Genomic DNA, 15,201 nt, shown 5'->3' on the forward strand with positions numbered 1-15,201 from the left:
CCCGACCCATGCCAGGCAAAGCCGCCGTGGCTTTAGGGGAGAGCGCGGGAGGGGGGGAGCTTGAGCCTCCCGGGTTTTCCCCCCCGTTTTGCCTTCAAGCGCACCCCCCCCCCCAGTTCCAACCCAGGTGCGCTGCTCTAGTTAAGGACCACTCACTAGCTGTGATGTCTGTCTGTGGCTGCAGAAGCAACCTCACCCGCCCACCTCCCTCCCTCTCATTCGGGAGCCAAAAAGTCTTTGAGTAAAATGTTAGTAAATGCACGGCACCTTGGCCCCTCCTGGTGGCACCTTTTGTAAGGCCACCGGTTTGATCTGCCCTTGCTGCTTCTGCCTTATCGCCCAAATTAAGGGGTGGGAAGGGCGGTGCCCCATGGTCTCTACTGGCTTGCTCCAGTTATAGGTAGCAGTCCACTTCTGGGCAAAGATCACATTTTGAGGATGACAAGGCAGCCTCCTCCAAGGGACACCAGAGAAGTCTTCTGCCTGCCCAACACTTCCACCTTGGCTGGGCCTGCAGGTGAAGCTGCTCCCAAAAGTGGGCAGTTTTCTCCACTGTGATGAACACCTCTCGACCAGAGAAGGCCAGGCCTGGCCCTGCCTTCCTTCAAAATCCCAGAGGCTCCCTTTACTAAGTTCTCACCTCTTTAGATAGGATTATTTATTATCATCATCTCTTATTCATTAAACATGAAACTCAGTCAACTGAACATTCAAAAATGCATCACAAATACCATTGACTGGTGCTAATGGTTGATAGGGGCTGCTGCCAGCGTCCTAGGGATCAACCAAGTACCTTCTTAAGATGTACGATATTCCAAGTAGCGCAGTTTTTTGCACTTCCACTGGTGTTATTGCAGGAAGCTGCAATTTGCTGATGCACTGTATCTTATAAAATTCTTGGACATGGTACATGTTGTTATTCTTATTACTATTATATGGAGAGGGAGTTTCAAGTGACTTTTCATGAATGCGATGCTGAAAAAAACCCAACACCATTAAAATTTAACAAGTTACTCATTTAATAGGCATTTTACCACATTTGTATTGTACACTGTCATCTGTTTAAAAAGATTACAGGTTTTTCTTTAAAAACAAAACAAATAAAAACCACAAGAAACTGTGAGTCATAGAAACAGGTGAACACTGGTTCACTGCTGTAGTTGGTTGTTTTCTAAGCTTTGTAGAGAGCGAGTCTTCAAGATGCAAATAAAACAAAACCTAAAGTTAATTCTAATTCTCAGGCAAGTCTCTTCACATGTTACAACTTCCTGAACTGGCTAAAAGAGCACAGTAGCACGCTTCGACACTGAATATAAGGGAAGTATCAAAAGTCTTTAATCCTGTACTTCAGCTGCTCACAGCTTTACTCTGCTAGTTCAAGTCGTCCTTCCTGCAGAGGAAAAAATCCAGCTTAGACACCAGCGCATCTCTACGGGCCTTGCTGACCGGTATTTCCCTGCACAACTTCATTTTACAGAGACACAAATCTTAAAATCATGGCTTTAATTAAGTGATTTCAAAGTATACGGGAGGGTTAGGGTGCTGCAATTAAAACAGACGTCATACTAGTGGAGCTGGCAAAGGTTTTGAGGGTTGGTTGGGAAAGCTGACAACGGGACTCATGTACATGACAAGGAAAATGCAAACCCTTTAAAAACAAAAGCGTTTTACAAGTGAATCGTATCAACAGTATGCAATTTGACGGTCAGACAAGTTTCCTAGTCTCGCGGCACGCTGGTGCCTCGTTGGCTCCTAAAATAAAAACAGGCATTGCACATCACCTGGTCTCTACCGGTTCAAGGAGTCGGTTGTACGATTACCCAGAATGGCAGAGGTGGAGAGGTGCTGTGAAGTGTACAGCGGAACATCGAGAACAAAAAAAAAAAAAGGTGTTGTGTTTTTTTCCCTCTCTTTCCAAAGACCAATTTTTTGTTTTTTTTAAAAACTCTTCTTCAGAAGGGAGAAAGTCTCATTTGCTGCTACATCCAGCAAATGCCATCCGTCAAAATGAATCGGAAAGAAAAACCACAACACATTAAGTCTAGTCTTAGCAAGCTGACTGATACACGTTACCGGTTTTTTTCTTTTTCTTTTTTAAAAAAACAAAGATTATATACTATAGTACAAGTCCCAACCAGGCAGGCCCAAGAGCGCTTATTTCTTTGCTTGTTTTGTGATCATACCCCTGGGTGGCGTTACGGGTCGGCTTGCGTTGGGCTTCTTTTTCTCCGCAGGCTTCAAGATCTGGAATGACAATTGGCTGATTTAGTGACTCAGGTTCTGCAGGCAGCTACTACAAGGAAACCACACAGGTAGAGTTACACCGGTCTGCTCAAACCTGAAAAGATAGGGCTAAATGACTCCATCCAAGACCCAGAATGGACTAGGATCATCTCTTCCTCTCTCTCTCTCTCTCTCTCTCTCTTTCTCTCTCTCTTAAAAGAGCAATGCATTTCCTTCCAACTCCATAAGCCAGGATTGGGGAACTATGGCTCCTTTACGACCTGTGGACTTCAACTCCCAGAATTCCTGAGCCACCACCCATGGCTCAGCTGAGAAGACAGCCAAGAGGGGGTGCTGGAGGGTATCCCAGGTCAGGAGCGGTTTGGGCTTTTGAGATCAGCCCAACGAACCTGAACTCAGATGCAGTTGTGTTCCTCCCACTGCTTGCGATGACCCTACTTCCTCCTCTCCAAAGGCCACTTTAGAAAGCAGCGGGGAGAGGAAGGATTCTCGGGAGAAGGCAGCTCCAAGGGATTCTATTAAAGCTGCCCTGGATCTAGTGTGGCTCAGCATAGAGTAAAGGAGACAGAATGGATCTTCAAATGGCTAATGCTCAGAAGGCTGACTGGAAGGAAACCATCACTGAAGAAAAGCTAAAAAAATGGAAGAGGGGAAGCAAAGCACCCAGGGCTTCAAAGATACTTTACCTGAAAGGAGCACATTAGAGTCTCATCCACACTCATCATAGCACCTGCATTGTCAAACTCCCCACAGTAATTGGGGGCAGAGAACAGAGTTACCAGCTGCCTTTTTGCAAAGAACTCGTATCCATCTTCAACTACCTGTAAAGGCAAAGAAGGTTCTGTTGGTACTGGTGGAGTGGCAAATAAGGCAGGAAAGCAGAAATCCGTTTTATGGACAATGCGGTAAGCTCCTTTTTCAAAAGCCTGCAAAAGGTTCCCTTTGCTGCGAAAAGGCAAGAGCTGGGAACACACAGGTTCCGACTGAAATTGCCACACCGCCAGGCACCGCTGCTCTATGTCACAATACAGGGATAATACTAGCCACCACCAAGTGCCAAAATGGCCCCAGCTGCTGTGTTCCACATAAATGTGGGATGTTTTAGGCAGGGTTAGAAAAAGCCAGCGGCTTCTCGATTGGCGCAATTTGCTGTGGTTGTGCTGTCCTGCTCGGGAGCCTATTGCTTTATCAAATCGTGAGAAGTTCTCTCTCAGTCCAGCCAGGAGAGAGAAGGCAGAGAACTCCTAAAATCAAGCAGCTATTCGGATGCCAGAGGCAGAGGGGAACCTTTTCTAGTCACTTCTACTCTTCGCCTACCTGATGAGCTCTGCATATAAGGTCCAAATCGTGTTTATGAAGGAACTTTGCCACCACTTCGGCTCCAAATGTGAAGGACACCCCTCGGTCGTTTTCGCCCCATCCAAGCACATCCTTGTCGGGATCAGACCACAGCAGGTCACAAAGGAGGCCTTGGTCTGGCACATCTGTGGGCCGCATAATTCGTCGGATTTGTTCCATTGACTGGAGATCTGGTGATAAGCCTGGGCAGGATTAAGAGGCGGCTGGTTTGAATTTGGCTTGCTCGGGAGGTGCACAACGCAAACACAACACAAAATAGCCAGAACTACATGGAGAATGAGATACTCTTGCCCTGGCAGCTTCGCCTCCAATTCTGAGGAAGAGCAGCCGGCCAACTTCATCTAAGAGGTGATGCTCAACCAAGGGACCGAATACAGGACCAGGGTAAGACAGAACATGAGAAATTAAAAATAATTCGTTAAAGGGCTCCCATTTCTTGGATAATGTATCCAGATTTACTCAGACTTCAAATGGATTCAGCAGAGCAATTTGGAAAGTTAAGTCATGAGTAACTAAACCTGGATCCAATGCTAGGAAGACCCCAGCATAACTTCACATGTATCTACTGTGTTTCCCCGAAAATAAGACCGTCTTATATTTTTTTGAATCCTGAAATAAGTGCTTGGCCTTATTGCCATGCACTCTACAGCCCGACTGGGCTTATTATCAGGGGAAACAGGGTACACAGTCCCAGCCCCTTCTAGAGCAAGCTGTCCCCAAGAGAATCACCAAATAAACTGCTCACAAAATAGGCCTCATTTTGGTCCAGAGCAGTTGTCTCAAAGAGTGCCCTGCCCTAGCTGAGCCAAAGTGTTTTTCTCTCTCTCACATCTGCTCGGCTGTAGCCTCCCACTCACATCCTCCAACACTGCAAGCTTGAGGTTTCTGCCTCAAAACATCCTGCAGATGTTTAGATTATAAGGCAGGAATGGCAAGACCAAACACTTAAAAGGGCTCACAAGAGGCAAGAATATTTGAGCACAAGTATTTATATACTATATAGGCAGCAGGAACTGTCTGTGTAACCTGCAATTATCTCATATAAAGAATATATATAGTTTTGATTTTAAAAATGTTCCGCAGACTTCCTACAAAATTAAGGGTCTGTTAAATAATTCTAAGACAGCTTCCCGATATAAATTGGTGGCCCCCAAACCTTGTCATATAAGTTAGCTATGTTTAAGGAATGAAATGTCGAGTTCAAATGTCTCTGAAAATGCCTTGAAATTCAACTCTGATCAATTATGCGGCCTAAGACAGCATCCAAAATTACTGACCTCCGTGGCAGCAAAATATTTTCTCATCCACAATGGCTGCAATTGGTAAGCAGTTGAAGCAATCTGTAAAGGTTTTCCACAGCTTGATGTTGTATCTTCTTTTACCTGGGGAAGAGGACCAGCCAATCAAGTCATTTCAAAGTCAAGTGTGACAGAAAAGAGTAGTTTAGGGAGAACAAGAAAAAAAAAACCTCCTATCTCTCGCTATTCCTCCTAGGCCTGATCTGGCTTGCCTTCAGTTAAGACTGGCTTGATCTCTATAAAGTCCTTGACTTGCAACCATTTGTTCAGTGGCCATTCAAAGTTACAATGGCGTTGAAAAAACTGACTTATGACCATACCTTGCACTTATGACGGATGTAGCATCCCCACTGCCATAGAATGCTTGGCAACCAGTGTATATTTACAACAGTTGCAATGTCCCACTGGGTCACATGACCACCATTTGCGACCTTCCCAGACATCTTCCAACAGGGAGAGTCAACGGGGAAGGTGGATTCGTTTAACGACGGGGTGATTCACTTAGGTACTGCAGTGATTTGCTTAAGAACTGTGGCAAAAAAGGTTGTAAAATCGGGCACAGGAAATTCTGATCCCAATCTGTGGTCTTAAGTCAAGGACTCCCTCTACAACTGTAACCAAAACGGAAGATGATAAAAAATTCAGAGTAAGCTGGAGTTCATACAGGAAAGGAACATGAGTTGATTTATTTTCTGCCTTTGTGACAGGAGGCCTTCAAGGTGATACAAAAGATCAAAGAAGTCACATCTCACCTGATTCCAGTAGCCTCTCAATTCTGCAACCCTATTAACGCACAATTCCCTCTAAGGATAGAGATCATTTCATAGTTAAAAATGAGGGCACACTCGTCCTTAAATCACATCCCCACACATACTTACATTCATCATAGAAGCCATAAATTCTATTAATGCTAGCACATTCATGGTTGCCTCTAAGGAGGAAAAAGTTCTCTGGATATTTTATCTTGTAGGCCAGTAAGAGGCAAATTGTCTCTAAGGACTGCTTTCCTCGGTCAACGTAGTCCCCAAGAAAGAGATAGTTGCTCTCTGGTGGAAAACCACCGTATTCAAATAGCCGCAGTAAGTCATAGTACTGTCCGTGGATATCACCTTAAACAAGCAGAGGAAAGCCGTTTTCAGTGCAGTTTGGCTCACTAAAGCAGAGTCCAACACAGCAATCTATTTTAAATATGCAGATTAAAAGGAGTGTTACGTAAGAGCATTAAGGAAAGTAACCAAAGACCTCAGTCAGGTTTTCAACTAATTTCCCTGTGTTGCCAAACCTTAGAACATCATTTATGACTGTGGTTGTAAAGGTAAATTAGATCAAAGTGTGAATTTCACCTGTAGTTTTATATCTAAGAAGTATATTCCAATATTTCTGAAAAAGGAAATAACTACTTCCCCCTCTCAGATGGACATGGCAAGGATGAGCAAAGTTAGAGGGATTATATACTATTTAAATATACAGAACAGCTATGAGACCTCAACAGGGTATGAAAAACTGAACAAGTACAGGATCTTCCTGAAATTTGTTTCCTTTTAGTTACATCCAATAGTTCCTTTCAGCGTCTATTCAAAGACAGAGTTTCATCTTCAAACAATGTGGCTGAAAGAGATTACCACTGCAATTTTTTAACAGATCCAGCATCCTCAGATACATCACCTGAAGTTATTACCTAATAAATTCTGTGAATCATTATTAGACTCTTTAAAAAAAAAAAAAAAAAAAACACAAGGTGCTTACCACATATTTTAAGTGGTGCTTCAAGTTCTAACAGAATTGGTTGACTGAGGAAGATCTCCCGAGATTTCAAGCACAATCCTCTTATTTCATTCTCTTGAAGCTGGACATTTTTACCAGGTTTGGATCCTCTCACTGCGTAAAAAAAATATGTGATTATTTGTAGCACATCTTACATACATAGAAGTCCTATCAATTATTTTTATTAGGAGGGAGGATTTTGACACACCCACCCAAATCTTTCTTCAATTAAATGCATCAATTCATTTCACGCTGACAGAACATTTGGGATAGGCAGGGTTATTTTTTGACTACCAGCTCAGGCCAACCTATTTTGTGGTGTTGGTATGTACTTTTTGCAATCAGCACCACATACATTATCCGGTGTACCTTACAGTTTATTCCAGTTGCACCTTCTGAAAAGAATGCATACTTTATTAAATTCAAAACAGCCATGCAGAACAATTGTGGCTATAACACACAACTGCTAATGCATTATTAAAATTAGTAAGGGTCACTGCAATAGGTGGGTACAATTTAAAAGTGCTTTATCTAGGCATAGCTATATTCAAAGCTGAAGTGATTCACAATGTGTAAGAGTAGTAATAGCGCGCTCTGTTTCAAGATGTCAACCGCATTATATAAATGCATGTAAAATATTCTCAAAAACATTGAAGGGAATTGTAGCAGCTTTAGATTTGCATAATCAGCAGAACAAAGGATCAAGAAATCCTGCTGACCAATTGCCTCATTTGCCTAATTTATGCCTATTTCATGCTTGCAGAGGGAACAAACGAGCTTCTGTGATTATCTTCTCCAAGAGTTTGATTACAAGATTTTATATTCTCTCTCTCATCTGTGTCTTATATCATAAAACAAGCAAAAAACAAACAAACAACAGTTTAAAGTACTTGCGCTGACAGTTCTGAAGAGCTCAAAGATTATGTTTAACAAGCTTTGCTTTGAGTCCATATCAGGATCAGGTTGAAATTCCCTGCAGATTTCCCAGGAAATAAAGGTTGTGACCTGACCAATACTTGCCCTATAATTAGCTTATTCTGTCAGTCATGTTAGCAGTTAAGATACTGGAGGAGCAATGAAAATTCCTATCACACATAATCGAGCATAAACTCACTGAAACATTTCGTTCTGCATTGCAGCATGGCTGCTCTGTGGCAGAAGGGATTCGTGGATAATTTTTTTTCAAATTCAGCTCCCAAGATATAACCAGGTAACCTGAAATGTATTTCACAAAATTGCCAGGTATCTAACAGCAAAACAGCCATAGAAACCAATCCAAGATAATTGCATTAAAAAAAAATCAACAGGACAATTAGTATTTCTTAATCTTAAATGTTAGAATTAAGTAAAGTGTGTTAATGCAGAATAAGCTTTCCAGCCAGGAAATGTTGAAGAAGTAGTCTTAAAATTAACTTGATGTCCAAAGACTAAACTTTAGGGGGAAGTTAGCAATCAATGACTGAAAGGAGTATATGTTGAATTGGGGATCTACAGTTCAATTTATAACGTGACCAAATGACAATTGTCCTCACAACTGTCTACAGCATAACTTATGTACTATTGCAAATTCTATCAACTGTTATCATTCCAAGATCCCTGCAAATATGTCTAATATGGCAGTCCTTAGATCATTCATCTGTTGCTTTGATTCTACCGGAGGAGCTGGTTTTCACTGAAAAAAACCAAAGCATCTGAATTTGTCCAATTCTTCTAATGCAGTAGGCAAGATGTCAGTCAAATCATCTTAACTGCTAATAAGCTGAGAGCAGAAACATTCACTCTTTATGAACCCCCTTCACAATTGTCAGAAATGAAGTGCTTTAATATTGGAGATACAAAACAGGCCTCCTGGAGCTAGGATTGTCCAGGATTGTCACGGAGATGGTTCTTCGCAAAATTTCTTCAGCACCTAACTCTAAAAATAAGCAGTTCTTGGGCTGGGCGACCTGGCTACATCAAAGAGACAGAGAGAAAAGCGAGACTGATTCAGCTGGAATCTTGCATCACTTTATTCCTCCTTTCTCAGTGTTGCTTCCTTTAGTGGCTGTTATGTAACCTTTATATAACACTGTACAAGAAGTGGTACCCTGAATTAACTTACCTACTTCTCTCTGTCCATTTTTCCCCCTTTTAAACTAGTACAGCACAAGCTAACATTTGATACTTAAAGAGAGCTGAATGGTGAGATAAATAGATAAGGTATAGACAGACAAGCCCATAAACTGGAAAGTGAGTCTCACTCATTGTGGCTCTCAAACCTATAATAATCTCTTAAGCTTTGTCTGTTCCAAATATTTTAACAGCATGTGCCCTGAATTAGTGCCAGTTCATGTGAGTAAAAATATCGCACATCTGTTTTGCCACGCAAATCCTATAGAAATCCGCTCTTAGCCCCCCCCCTTCCCACTTGTAACCAAAATATTCTGAATTTAGTGGAGGGCACAGCTTCCTTGATGAAGAGAGGGACAACACAGGAGTTATTGATGGACACCACTCAGCAGAGAAAAACAATGGCCTATGGAAAACAACAGATGACCTCATATTTACCAGACGGGAGGGAAAATCTCTGTCTAAGTTATAATTCTCCCCAGCATAATGTGGTGTGGTGAGTAAGTACACAAATGATACCGTACAGAGCCAGGGAGACATGAATGGGTAGTTTGTTTAGGAAACTATTAAATTTGCAGAAGTACAAAAAATATTTTTGAAATAATTTCCAGAGCAGCCCACCCAGGACTGAACTTAAGCAGTGCCACAGAATGTGGAAGTGGAAAAGAAGAAGAGCAAGAGGAGGGGTGGAGGCCATGGAATGGCCTGTTGGGCAGGGATGCAGCCGGCTGGCTGGCTGAGTGAGTGAAACTCGGCCGTGAAGGCTGCAGTTGCAGAGCCGGCTCTTGGTATCAGTCGGCAGACATAAATCTTACACAAGTTTTTCACAAGTCAGTCCTGTGCCCTCACGCTGGCTTCAAAGCAAATCAAGTGTTTCATTTCTGCATGCCAAGAGAAAAACATCTACACGCTTAAATCTGATTGTTGTCGTCTTTCTTTAAAAAAAAAGAAGTGAAACCTACACAGGTAGTCCTCGATTTACAAGAGTTCATTTAGTGACCGTTCAAAGTTACAACGGCACTGAAAAAAGTGACTTAGGACCTTTTCTCACACTTAAGACCTTTGGTCGCATGATCAAGATGGAAACGTGTGGCAACTGGCTCATATTTATGACAGTCACCATGTCCCAGGGTCATGTGATCGCCTTTTGTGACCCTCTGACGAGCAAAACTCAATGGGGAAGCCGGATTCACTTAACAACGGGGTTAGTAACTTCATAACTGCCGTGATTCACTGCAACTGACAACTACGGCAAGAAAGGCCGCAAACTCACTTAACAAATCTTTTACTTAGGAATGGAAATTTTGGTCGTAAGCCAAGGACTACCTGCATTGATCTTTTCACATCACAGCTGTTCATTGGTGACAACTTCACTTGTTTACCCTGCGAAGAGAGAGAAGGCTAGAGACAAGAGGGCAGCCAAACCTGCTTTGTTCCTCGAAGCCTCTGGCGCAAGACAAATCCTCGGATGCAGCCTATATGGCTTATTAGTGATTTGTTCCAGAGGAGAATATTTATCAACAACATGCATGCAGTTGGTCCTTTGACTACTAGTGAACAGCACTAATTACAAATTGCACAATCAAAATGAATTAGTTCTGTACGCTTAAATTTGCTTCCATCGGTCACTAAGTGCTGTGTGGGCATCAACTTTATGCTTTTTTTTTCCTATTAGGATTTTTCAGGCCATAGTTATAATTATGGCCCGAAAAATCCTAATATGAAAAAACCCAAAGGATAAAGCCCTTCACCGCAGAGAAGGCATGAAAATAACACAATGACAAGAGTTGGAAGGGACCTTGGAGGTCTTCTAGTCCAACCTCCTGGTCAAGCAGGAGTTCAGGCTCGTGGGACTTGCACGCAATAACATTTAGCCAGAGTTAACTGCAGAAGAAAAAGTCCATCTTTGCAAAGACCACCAGATAAAATAGTTTGCAATGTGCACTTTTATTAGTCATCTGTGGTTAAATAAGAGTTTTAGAAAGATAATAGTGAGAAAGCGTGAAAGCCTGTTCTTCTAACAAGAAGCCCATAATTTCCCACTTGCATCTGGGTTGTTAAAGGCCCAGACAGGATTAAAATATGTTGTTTTGAGATAAAAGGCTATTCAACATCTACTAGCCTTGATAAGCAAGTAAATAACTAGATTTTCTGGTCATACAAAATAGGTGGCTGAACTGTTTCTCTCCAGGTATCCATCTAATCGGACAGATCTATAACAGTCTGTAGGCTCTGCCTAAAGCCAGGAGGTCTAGATTGGAACAGGCTCACTAATGTGTGTCTGAGAACTTGTAGCTTTTCCAGCTATGAAATGAAAATCAAACTGGCTGCTCTGAGTGCAAAACTACCCCCTTTTTATCATATCCGTGGGGCTGAAAGTTTGAGTTCCCTGCATTAACCAAATATGGAGAACTCAAGCATGCAGACAGACCAGAGAGCTTTTAGTTCTAATTATATTTCATAGCGATACCACCCTTCCAAAGTTCAGAAATGATATGAAACTGCACTTTGCAGAACAAAAGCCAGCACTTTCATTCTCCTCTTCTTGGATCTGAAAGGAAGCAGGAGAGCTAAAGCTTTGCAGCTCTTTTTGTAGCAACAACTAAGCCCCAAGATCTTATTGCAACTCTTCGAAGAACACAGAATTAGGAAGCATCCTTCTCTAAGATGCTGAGAGATGCAGTTTAGAATAAAATGCCGATAAATGCATTTTAGAGCCCGAAGTCTTTCATATTTGGGGCTGAAATGACCAATGCAGAAGGGAAAAAAAAAGAGATACTTTTATAGCTAATCAATTCCAGGAGAAAATAATTTTTTTAAAAAAATTCCCTCATTGCTGCATAATTTAAATTATATTAGTAGAGATGCAGCATTAAGTAGCAATAAGATTTCTATTAATAGAAGATAATAGAGGTGTAAATATGCCGTTTATCCCTCCAAGTTATGTGTACACAGCCTATTTAAAACTCACGTTGCATTAAAGGGCACCAAAAATTAATCTATAGTGAACTCATGCTGTTGTCATCTGAAATTTAAATTTGTTAAACAAATGGAGAGATGATTAAGCAACCATTTTTACTAAGCATGCAAGAACAGCTCTAATAACACTGGAAGGGTTTGATTTTTTTTAAAAAAAGTTCTAACTAGGCTAATATCAAACATCTTGAATTTACAAATCCAGTCATTTTTTGCATTGCTAACTCTCTTTCAATGGTCTTTCAGCAAACCTAAAGGAGAGGGATTAGTGAAAGGAACATCATAGAAAGGATACATAGGTGGCCCAGTACATATTATTTTAGACAGTCGTTTTCATTGGATGGAAATTAAATTCCCAAATTGAGTTATTAATCCAGAATGGACTCGGATAAGGCTGGATGAACCCAGTAGCTGCCTTATAATTTTTGCCTGCTGTTGGAAAGAATGTTGGTCATCAGGTCTGTTCACCCAACTCAAGTTTAATCTAAGGCCAGCCTCCTGCAACAAAAACTGGAGACAAATACCCCAAACATACAGAATGTTGTATCTTGGAAGTGCCCCGGAAAAGCACTCGGATCACTCCGCCAAATTGTTCAGATGAGAGGAGCCACCTGGAACCCAGCACCGGAGTTTAGAGTAATCAAAATGTCACACTGATGTCATAATGCTTGGAGTAAGTCTGTAATTTGTTTGCAAGCAAAATGTTCACTCTAGCTCAAAGAAGCAGGCCTATTTTTAAAGTTAATGGCCATAATAGACGGGCACAGGCGGGCGAGCAACATTTTTACGCCCTCATAATTCCCTGGACCAGCAATCACACAGTGTCAGGAAGACTGGGCTAACCAACAATCTCTTTCTCCCCTCCGAGCAAAACTCCACCTATGTTAAAGAGGGCAAAACAAAGAGAGGCCTACCAGACACTACAAACTGCTTATGCTCCTATTCTACGAAAGAGCAGACTAGAGGGGCACGTAAGAGTTCCACCATCCAAGTATAAAATGCATCATGTTCAAAAACTTTGGGCAATTTGAAAGACTGAGACTGACGCTGGGGCTCTGAATCTTGGATGCAATTCCTCCAGGAGGGTTTCTTCCCTTCCTCTCACAACTTCACCAAAGGAGTGCAATGAAGCCCAGGCAGAAGGATTACAGGATAAGGAGATCAAAACCACATACAATTTCACCTTTTGGATCCTGGGGAAAGAGGGGTGTTTATTCCACACCCCCTCAGAAATCCTCCATTCCTACTCTTCTGCTTTTCCTTCACTGCAGAGGGGCCTACTTTCACCTCACCCTTCTTATTTATGTTTACTTCATGGTATCTCACCCTAGAAAGCCCAAACCAATATATAAAGCACTCCCTCCTGTAATTTCTTCTCTTATAATAACAACATAGTAAGTAAGGTTCTTGAGCCGAGAGAGAATGCTCAAAGTTATCTCCTGAGCCTACGTTTTCACACGTTAGTACTGTGCCATCATCACACTGGCTTCGAATCAAACAGATCCAGCCAGAACCAGAATAAAATTATCTTTAGCAACTTCCCACTTTGTTGCAGAACCCAGCAACCCAACAGATGCCAAACTGCAACCCAGCTAGCAGATTCTTTGATTCCGAGGGTGTCCCAAGGGTGCTTTTTCAATTCTGATCTGAAGCAGCTTCTTGGAGGAGAAGCGAAACATTTTTAAAGGGGGGAAAAAACCCCCTAAGGAAGTCCAACTGCCTTTTTGAAAAGGTACCTTTGGGACAACCATGACCTGGGCGACTGAGAATCTCCAGAGGCGGGCATACATAAACCCCATTTCCCTGCAAAGAACTGTTCCAAAACACATCTTATTTTCTAAGCAAAATCAGAGGTGAAGGTAAAAAATATATATTTACACCCTGACCCCTTTTCTTCTAATGGGTAACGCACAGCAGACCTGCATCATCCTGACTTTGCATTTTTCATTAATTACATACAGTACTCGTGTTTATTTATATGTCTCAGTGTGTTTGTGTGCATGCGAGGCACACACGCACACAAACACAACCCTAATTTTCTCCCCCTTCCACCGTATTTGGGCCAATGATTCAGACCTCTTTTAACTGCCTGCCCCTCACATCATTCAGCAAAGCCTCTCCCATCCTCTTACCGGACATCCTTAAAATCCATCCCCTAATAATAGAAAATTGGGGGGGGGGGTTGAGAATAAAACACATTAAAAAGAGACAGACCCCCCCCCCAGGTAAAGAAGGCTACATTCAACCCACCCACAGCTCTCCTTCCCTCCATTGAGCATCCCTTCTCTTCACCCCAACAGCTTTCAACCCCCCCTCCCCAAAAAGCCCCTCTTTAAAGTGTGTGTGTGTGTGGGGGGGTCATCTTCGCGCCCTCTGCCCGCCCCCTCCCCATTTCCCAGCCTTCCTTTGTCCAAAGCGCTTCTGATTCCCCCCACCCACCCAAATCGTGGGAGGGGAACCCCGATTTTCGGATAAGGGGGGGGGGAGGGCAGAGAGAAGAACGTGGGGGGGAGGCTGCCTGCAAAGAGGAGGATGCCGATGGGGGGGTGTATATTTGGGGGAGGGGGTACATCTTCAAACGCCCCCCCCACCTCCGCCGAATTGTTCCGCAGAAAGACGAGCGTCGTTTGGAGAGGGGGGGTCTTACCCCTCCTGAAGGGGGAGGGGCTCCAATCGGAGCGTTTTTTGGGGGGCGCCACCCCCTCCTCCCTCGATCTCCAAAGGGGAGGGGGCGCAGATCACTCCCTCTCTTCCCCCCCCGCCAACCCGCCGCCCCCGGGCGCCCCCCCCCTCGCCCCTTCCCCAGCCAGAGCCGCCCCTCCTTACCCTCCAGCAGCCGTTGGATGATGCTGTCGATGTTGAGCTTGTCAATATCCGCCATCGCCTCTCCGCGGCTGGGGAAGGAGCCAAGCCGGAGCCCGCCGGGTCGACTTCCTCCTCCTCCTCCTCCTCCTCCGCCGCCGCGGCCGCCCCCGGCTCCCTCGCCGGCGCTTGCCTCCCTCGCCTCCGCCCACCACCGCGACCCTCTCGCCCGCGAGGCCCTCGGATCCCTCTCCTCTCGCTCTCTCCTCAGCGCCGATCGCGCCCGCCTCAGCAGCCCAGCAGCATCCCCGGCGACGGCGGCGAACAAAATGGCCGCCCCGTCCCTCCCCTCTCCTCAGTCACCTCCTTCGGGCGCAGGGATACCGGGGGAAGCGGCCGCCGGGACTTCTTTCTGGGTCAAGAGCGGGAAGCTTTGAGGGAAAGGAGGCCCGCGACGCGCTCGCCCGTTTTCTGCCCCTCCCTCGCTCCCCCTCCCACCCCGGGCCGCGCGCGCGCTCTCTCTCTTTTCTCCTCACTCAGTCGCGCGCCCGCGATCCTTCCGCCTGGGGAAGAGAGAGAGGGAGATGATAGAAAGGGAGCGGGAGGAGGAGAGCGGAAAAGAGTCCCCCACCCCACCCCCCCCATCTTT

General features: G+C 44.0%; 1 protein-coding gene across 2 annotated transcripts; it reads right to left on the reverse strand.

Annotated features, from left to right (window-relative positions):
- Positions 1-995: 995 nt before the first annotated feature.
- PPP1CC (protein phosphatase 1 catalytic subunit gamma) lies at positions 996-14,895 on the reverse strand. 2 transcript variants are annotated; one of them, XM_070950313.1, is made up of 8 exons: positions 14,577-14,895; positions 6,648-6,779; positions 5,780-6,010; positions 4,881-4,985; positions 3,562-3,785; positions 2,931-3,065; positions 2,184-2,244; positions 996-1,390 (listed from the first exon to the last, which is right to left on the reverse strand). In XM_070950313.1, the coding sequence occupies exons 1-8, from the start codon at positions 14,629-14,631 to the stop codon at positions 1,377-1,379; spliced, it is 957 nt and encodes a 318-aa protein (XP_070806414.1). In that variant the 5' UTR covers positions 14,632-14,895; the 3' UTR covers positions 996-1,376. The 2 variants fall into 2 exon arrangements, with proteins under 2 accessions (XP_070806414.1, XP_070806413.1); XM_070950312.1 differs by having other exon boundaries at positions 996-2,244.
- Positions 14,896-15,201: the final 306 nt, after the last annotated feature.

This window comes from Pituophis catenifer, unplaced genomic scaffold, assembly GCF_029215685.1.
Source record: "Pituophis catenifer annectens isolate HBS135680 unplaced genomic scaffold, rPitCat1.0.hap2 SCAF_10, whole genome shotgun sequence".
In the NCBI taxonomy this organism is placed as follows: domain Eukaryota; kingdom Metazoa; phylum Chordata; class Lepidosauria; order Squamata; family Colubridae; genus Pituophis; species Pituophis catenifer.

Coding starts and splice junctions, on each gene's coding strand:
- PPP1CC (XM_070950312.1), bottom strand. CDS start 14,631: ATGGCGGATATTGACAAGCTCAACATCGACAGCATCATCCAACGGCTG. Junction 6,780..14,576: donor CATCCAACGGCTGCTGGAGG/GTAAGGAGGGGC, acceptor TTTTTTACGCAG/TGAGAGGATCCAAACCTGGT. Junction 3,066..3,561: donor TTATATGCAGAGCTCATCAG/GTAGGCGAAGAG, acceptor TTGCCTTTACAG/GTAGTTGAAGATGGATACGA.